Source organism: Jatropha curcas, chromosome 7 (genome assembly GCF_041381405.1).
Source record: "Jatropha curcas cultivar XTBG-Jc1 chromosome 7, XTBG_Jcur_1.0, whole genome shotgun sequence".
Lineage (NCBI taxonomy): Eukaryota > Viridiplantae > Streptophyta > Magnoliopsida > Malpighiales > Euphorbiaceae > Jatropha > Jatropha curcas.
Genome location: NC_143157.1, coordinates 6,509,107 through 6,516,216, shown reverse-complemented (window position 1 = coordinate 6,516,216; position 7,110 = coordinate 6,509,107). Strand labels below are relative to the sequence as shown.

At 30.8% G+C, this 7,110-nt stretch overlaps 1 protein-coding gene across 1 annotated transcript; it reads left to right on the top strand.

Annotated features, from left to right (window-relative positions):
- The first annotated feature begins 3,568 nt into the window (after positions 1–3,568).
- LOC149494639 (uncharacterized) lies at positions 3,569–5,921 on the top strand. The gene is made up of 2 exons (XM_089724381.1): positions 3,569–4,906; positions 5,904–5,921. Exons 1-2 carry the CDS (start codon positions 3,569–3,571, stop codon positions 5,919–5,921), a joined length of 1,356 nt encoding a protein of 451 aa, XP_089580507.1.
- The last annotated feature ends 1,189 nt before the right edge of the window (positions 5,922–7,110 follow it).

Below are 7,110 nucleotides of genomic sequence, written 5' to 3'. Positions count from 1 at the left end.
ATAAAAAAGATCTTTTAAAGAAATTGTATAATGCAAATATTTTCAGTAAATTTGATATGAAATCTGGCTATTGGCAAATTCAAATTGCCCCTAAAGACAGATATAAAACAACATTCACAGTTCCATTTGGTCAATACGAATGGAATGTAATGCCATTTGGATTAAAAAATGCTCCTTCAGAATTCCAAAGAATAATGAATGACATTTTTAATCCATATTCCACATTTTGTATAGTCTATATAGATGATGTATTAATTTTTAGTCAAACACTTGACAGCCATTTTAAACACTTAAAAACCTTTTGCATGGTTATTGAGAAAAATGGTTTAGCACTTAGTAAAACAAAAATGGATTTATTTAAAACTAAAATTAGATTTTTAGGTCATTATATAGAACAAGGTATAATCCAACCTATAGAAAGAACACTTGTTTTTGGAGAAAAATTTCCTGATGAAATTTCTAACAAACTCCAACTACAAAGATTTCTTGGTTGTTTAAATTATGTAATTGATTTTTATCCAAATTTAAATTGCATGATAAAACCATTGCATGATAGGCTTCGTAAAAATGCTGGTCCTTGGACAAATCAGCATACACAACTAGTAAAAAAGATTAAATTTTTAGTAAAAGAGATTCCTTATTTATATATTCCTAATCCTAATGCTTTTAAAATCGTTGAAACTGATGCTTCTAACATTGGTTATGGTGGTATATTAAAACAGAAAATTAATGGTAAAGAACGGATAATCCAATACACTTCAGGTCATTGGACTCCAACTCAATTAAATTACTCTACTATTAAAAAAGAAATTTTAAGTATAGTAATTTGTATCAATAAATTTCAAAGTGATTTATTAAATCAAAAGTTTTTGTTAAGAATTGACTGTAAATCTGCAAAAGACATTTTGCAGAAAGATGTTCAAAACCTTGCCTCTAAACAAATTTTTGCTAGATGGCAAGCACTTTTAAGTATTTTTGAATTTGATATTGAATTCATAAAAGGAAATTCCAATAATATACCAGACTTTCTAACCCGCTAATTCTTACAGAACAATGGGAAGGAAGAAGGATAAAGGGAAGAATCCTATGCCAGATTCCTCTAGTAAAAGTTCACCCACTAAAGCTCTTTCAGAGCATTCAGAAGACCTACCTAAAACCCTAAATACTAGTAAAGACCTTAAAAAATGGATTGAAGAACTTTCTCAATCCCCAGAAGTTCTTAAAGCACTGTAGAATATAGCCTCTTCTTCCACAGAAGAGTCAGGTATGGCTTCTAAACCTAAAGCGATCGTACCCGCTCATGGTACGGCTACTCTGTCTCAAACGGTAGACAGTAAAGAGTTATCAAATCCGTTGATGGCTGTGGATTTGCCAAAAATCCAATATACTAATACTAGTAATATACATAAATGGTTTGTAAAAAGTTTGTATGATTTTGAAATTGAAGTTGAGGATGGGTATAACAATATCAATCCTTGGCAAATTGTAAAACATTATTACCCTGAGAACTGGTATTTTGTTCCTTTTGATTTGTCAAAATCTCAGGAATATTATCATAATATATTAATAGAAACAAGATCTGTAAAAATTAAACATACTTTTGATAAAAATAAAACTATTTCTTATTCTTCTTTACAAATAAAACGCGTCATCCATCCTAAGGATTGGCCCGTATCTTCTTTATTTACTCCAGTAAAATTTAAAACTTTATATAAACATTGCATAGTTTATAATTATTTTGATTATAAAGATGCGTGGGATAAAGTTTTTGGTATTCAAAATCCAACTACTACGCATTCTTGGTTGATATATTTTGATCAGAGTATAAGGTCTGATTTAAAAATACCAAATTGGTTTAAAAGATGGTGGCAATTTAAAGGTATTTCTGAGGAAATCATTCCTCCGAATATCATTTCTTTATACCAGTACTTTAAAGCCCATTATAAACCTAAACCTGAAGAAGTTCATATTCCCTCTCTCATGTACTATTGTATGTCCTTCTTCACTCCATGGGTATATCAATGGTATTTCGACTATTAGTATATTCCAGGAACCCAGATTCCTATGTTAGTAAAGAGACATAAAATCAAATGGTGGGGATCCTTTAAAAACTCCACTACTGAATTAAAAATCCGTCAATGGATTCTAAATAAATTGTCCGGCCCATCTAAACCAGCTTTAACGTATGCAAACACATTAGCCATCTAGGATAACCCTCAATTTGGTATCCAGAAGGCCCAATGTCAAGCCCGTTTAGCTGCTGCTAAAACACCGGAAGAATATAAATTGATCTGTCAAGAGATGTTTGAACAACTCTCTACCAGTTCAACTCAGCCCATAAACCCATCATCTAGTAAAGCCCACAGTGCATCTTCTAGTAAATCTTCAACCACTACACGCCACAAAGGTAAAAGTAAAATGGTATTATCATCATCATCATCCCAATCCTCATCCTCAAATGAAGATAGTGATAGTAATGATGATATTCTCGCCCCCATTAAAATCAAAAGTAAAGCAAGTCAAAAAGCTAAAGCAAAAAAAAGAAAAGATAAAAAGAGAAAAAGAAAAGAAAAGCTAAAAAAGAAAAAGAAGGACAGCTCACCGTTCTCATGTTATTCTGAGTCCCTGTAAATAGGCAGAAGGAACCTTATTCCTTCAACTTTTCAGTAAAACGTCAAGATATTATTTCCAACTGATCAAGTGGCCGACCAAAAAGTATTCAGCTACAGTAAAGGTCAACCACTATTCAGCTACAGTAAAACCACTATTCAGCTACAGTATAGGTCAGTGGCAGACAACCCACTGTTCATCAACAGTAAAAGTCAAGATTCGGTGGCCGACATGGCACTGTTCATGAATAGTAAAAGCAAATAGTAAAGATTCCAATCGTTTGTTACTTAAAGGGAGCCTTTCCTCTTGTGAAGGCATAAGCTTAGATTAGAGATAAAACTTAGACCTCTCCTCTTTCCTTTCAACGTCTCTTGTAAGGATTCAAGGTTAGAGATTCTATGTAAGTATAAACTAGTTTGAGCTTATCATTTAAATTTTAAAATTTTGTAAAGCAAATTTAAATTTTGTATTTTGTATATTTAAATCAAAGTAAATTTTATATCTTAGTAAATTTTATATCTTGCTACTATTCTAAGACCGTGTTGACGGCACTTTCTTCTTCTCCCTCCACACTCTGACTTAATTCTGGGGATCCCAGGTTAAGGTTGCAGGAACCCTAAACCATGTGCTAAATTAAAATTGGTTGAGTTGATTGATAAATATTAAATTAAAATTGATTATAAGTATGCTCTGTGGATGCGGCTTAGTCTGATCTTCCACATCAGAAAACTTGTTTAAATTGTTGTAAATTAGTTAAAAGTAATTTCATCATAGCATTTACTTCAGAATCAACATACTGGTATAAATAAATTGGCTTTGTTAAATATTAAATGAGTTATATTTATATTTTTATAGATCCCATTGATCATAGCATTCTTAGCCTTTCAAAACACGGCTATAAACGGGGGCTGAGTAAGGGTATAACCAGGCAGTTGCCGCGACTTGTTGATATAATAAAATGGATCCTTTATTATGTAGATCTAATAGTAGTGTTAAATCTGATGATTCTGAGTCTTCAGAAATTAAAAGGGTCATAAATCGAAATGAATTAATTTTGCAAGATTTTAGTAAAGCAATTGATGAATGGGAAATTCCTAAAGTTGATAAAGAACAAATTTATAAAGTCTCTAAATTTAATTTATTTAAAACTGACTATGTAATTAAAACTGAAGAAAGAGATTTTCAATTAAGTAAACCTTTTGAAAGGATAACTCTTTTGTCTTCTAAAACGTTACAACATCATAAAAGTAAAAAATACAAATATATTCATATAGGTTTAATACAAGTAGGAATAAAACCTTTAACCAGAGAAGGATTAAACACTAGTATTCTTGCGGTGGTAAGAGATGCTAGATTCTTAAATTTCCAAGATTCTTTATTAGGATCTGTTGAAACTAGTCTTAGTGAAGGGCCTATTTCTTTTGAAGTATACCCAGATATGACAGTTTCATTAAATGATTTAAATATTTTAGAAAGTATAGTTTTAGAAATTAAAACACATAATTATAAAATGAAGCAGGGATCAATTCCTATCGCTTTAATTTATAAAATTCATTATAAAGCCATGAATTCAGCTTTTGGTACTAAATATAAATTACAACCTAAAATCGGGGAAACTCGATTTCTTCAAACAGATTTAACTAAAACAAATACAGTAATTCCTAAAACCATTCAATGGAAAGACATTACACTCCCAGATGAATGGATTTTAGAAGGAGTTGTACCTCCTCCAGTCATAGAAAAAGTAAAACCAAATATAAATTTACAAAAAGTTGAACAATTTGAAGATGGTAAAGTTACATTAAAATTTAATAGAAGTCAAAGTATGAGGTATGCAGGATCATCTTCCTCTGTTACTACAGATGAAAATGATAAACCTACTTCATCTATACCTTCTATAATTTATGCTAAGTATAAAGAAACTGAGCCTAAACCAATCATTCAAACATTAGTAAAACCAAGGTATTCCACTTCGGATATTCCAAATTTAAATCCATTACTTAAAATGAAAGGTGTTGATTATAGTAATCCTATCCCACAGGCAGTATATAATCCTGTTGATAATTACTTAAACCAACAATCCAATTTAGTAAATTCATCTCCAGAATCACCAACAGCTTCAGCTATAACTGAAAATGTTAGTGATATAAACAGAGAATTAAATGTTCTTAGTAAAGATAATATTGAAAAAAGTTTAATAAAAGAAATATCTAAAACAACAAATTTAATAAAAATGAAAAAGATATTAAAAACTTACACTTTTGAAGAATTAAAACATGAATATTTAGAATATAAAGTATGTAACCAAACTGAAATTAAATTCTTTGATTGGTATAAATCAATTAAAGAAAATAAATCTGATAAAAGTGTGAATCCAGTAACTATTCGAGATAAAAGACCAAAATGGATAGTAAATGACCAAACTCTAAAAAGTGATTTTCCTCCTAAAACAATTAGTAAATTAAAATACCAAGACAATGAAATTATATGTGCTCCATATAAAATTGCTCAAGAAAATGATGCAAATAAAAAAGTAATTGAACAAAATAATTTTAGTAATGCTAGTCTAATTTGTCTAAATACTCAATTAAAAAGAATTGAAAATTTATTAGAAGATCAACCAATTGTAAAAGAACATGTAAAAGGTAAAGATAAGATTAAATCTCACATCTTTAAACCTTTTCAAATTTCACAATCTAGTCAAAAGGAATTTGTAAATAAATTAAAAGATCAGTTAAGTAAACTTGAGGTTCGTTCTGAGACTACTCAACAAGTAGCCCCTGATACTTCTCAAGCATCAAGAAATATAAATATTTTAGAAGAAAACACTAATTCTGAGGCTAGTGAACCTGACTCAGAAGATGTTAAAAAATTTGACATAAATCCTATAACCCATAGAGAACTAGTAAATAGGGCACCAGACCTAGGAATAATTGATAAACCTAACACTATATCTCAATTTAAATATAATGCAACAACAATATATGAATGGAATATAGATGGACTTTCTGAATATAATATATTGAGTATTCTGCAGCAAATGACTATGGCTGCTAATGCATATAAAACTCAATCAATTATTTCAGACAGAGCTATCGCAGAAATCATTATAGCAGGATTTACAGGACAATTAAAAGGTTGGTGGGATTATCACTTAACTGACCAACAACATTTAGAAATATTAAATTCAATTCAAGTAAATGATGAAGGTGAACCTATATATGATGAGAATGGTGAAGTAATTCAGGATGCTGTGTCATCTTTAATTCTCACTATTTCGCTACATTTTATAGGTGATCCGTCTCACTTAAAAGATAAAAATGCAGAGTTATTAAGTAATCTTAAATGTAAAAAACTAAGTGATTTTCAAAATTATAAAACAACTTTCCTCACTCGATTAATGTTAAGGGAAGATTCTAATCAAGGCTTTTGGAAAGAAAAGTTATTGGCTGGATTACCTTATTTTCTGGGTGAAAAAGTTAGAAATTATATTAAACAACAATATGGTCAACCTATACCTTATAGTAAATTAACTTATGGACAGTTAATTAGTATAATACAAAAAGACGGTCTACAAATCTGTCAAGATTTAAAACTTCAAAGAACATTAAAATACTGTGAACCCCTCCCCGAATATCATGGCATATGAATGCATGTGACTAAGGGTAGAAATGCACGTGAATGTATGAGTCGCCACCTTGTTTAATTATTTTCGGGTAAACTAGGAAAAACCCTAAGTTGACTCCAATTTTAATTAACCTAATTACTAGATTAATTATCCCAATGTCTAAGGCCTGGTTTGCGAACCCGAGGTGGATCCCGAGACCATGTCATGTTGATGAACTAACGAAAGAATGAATGCTTTGCAAGATTATGATTTGGACCAATGAAAGTGTTTATGCGATTTTGACTTGCCGCTCGGGGTTAAATCCCGAACGTGCCTACGTACTTCCGTTTGAATGGAAGATCAAAGTCGACGTAGTTCGATAGGCCTCTTTTAGAGGGCTTTGAATGAGGATGCTTTATGCATGAGTGTGTGTATGCTTTGTGCATTTTGTTTAGGCATTTTGCCTGAAAATTGATTGATTTGATTTTAGGCATTTGATGCCAAAAATGTTGATTTTAATGGCTTTTAGCCAAAAAGATTGATTTAGGCATTCGTTGCCAAAAAAATGATTAATTTTAGGCGATTATCGCCAGAATGATTGATTTTAAAGCTTTTAGCCAAAAAGAGTGATTTAGGCAATTTGATTGCCAAAATGATGTTGATTGGGCGATTGTCGCCAAAATGATTGATTTAAGGCTTTTTGCCAAAATAAGTTGATTAATTTTAAGGCATTTTGCCAAAAGATCGATTTAATTGTAGGCAATTTGTTGCCAAAACGTGATCGAATAAGGCTTTTAGCCACAATTATTAATTAATTGGACTTAAGCCGGATTTGTTTGAAATAAAGGCGCTTACACCATAGCTATTAATTAACTAGGTGTTTTAAGCCAATA

What these genes read in the sequence shown, in the direction of transcription:
- LOC149494639 (XM_089724381.1), top strand. Translation starts at nt 3,569, where the DNA reads ATGGATCCTTTATTATGTAGATCTAATAGTAGTGTTAAATCTGATGAT.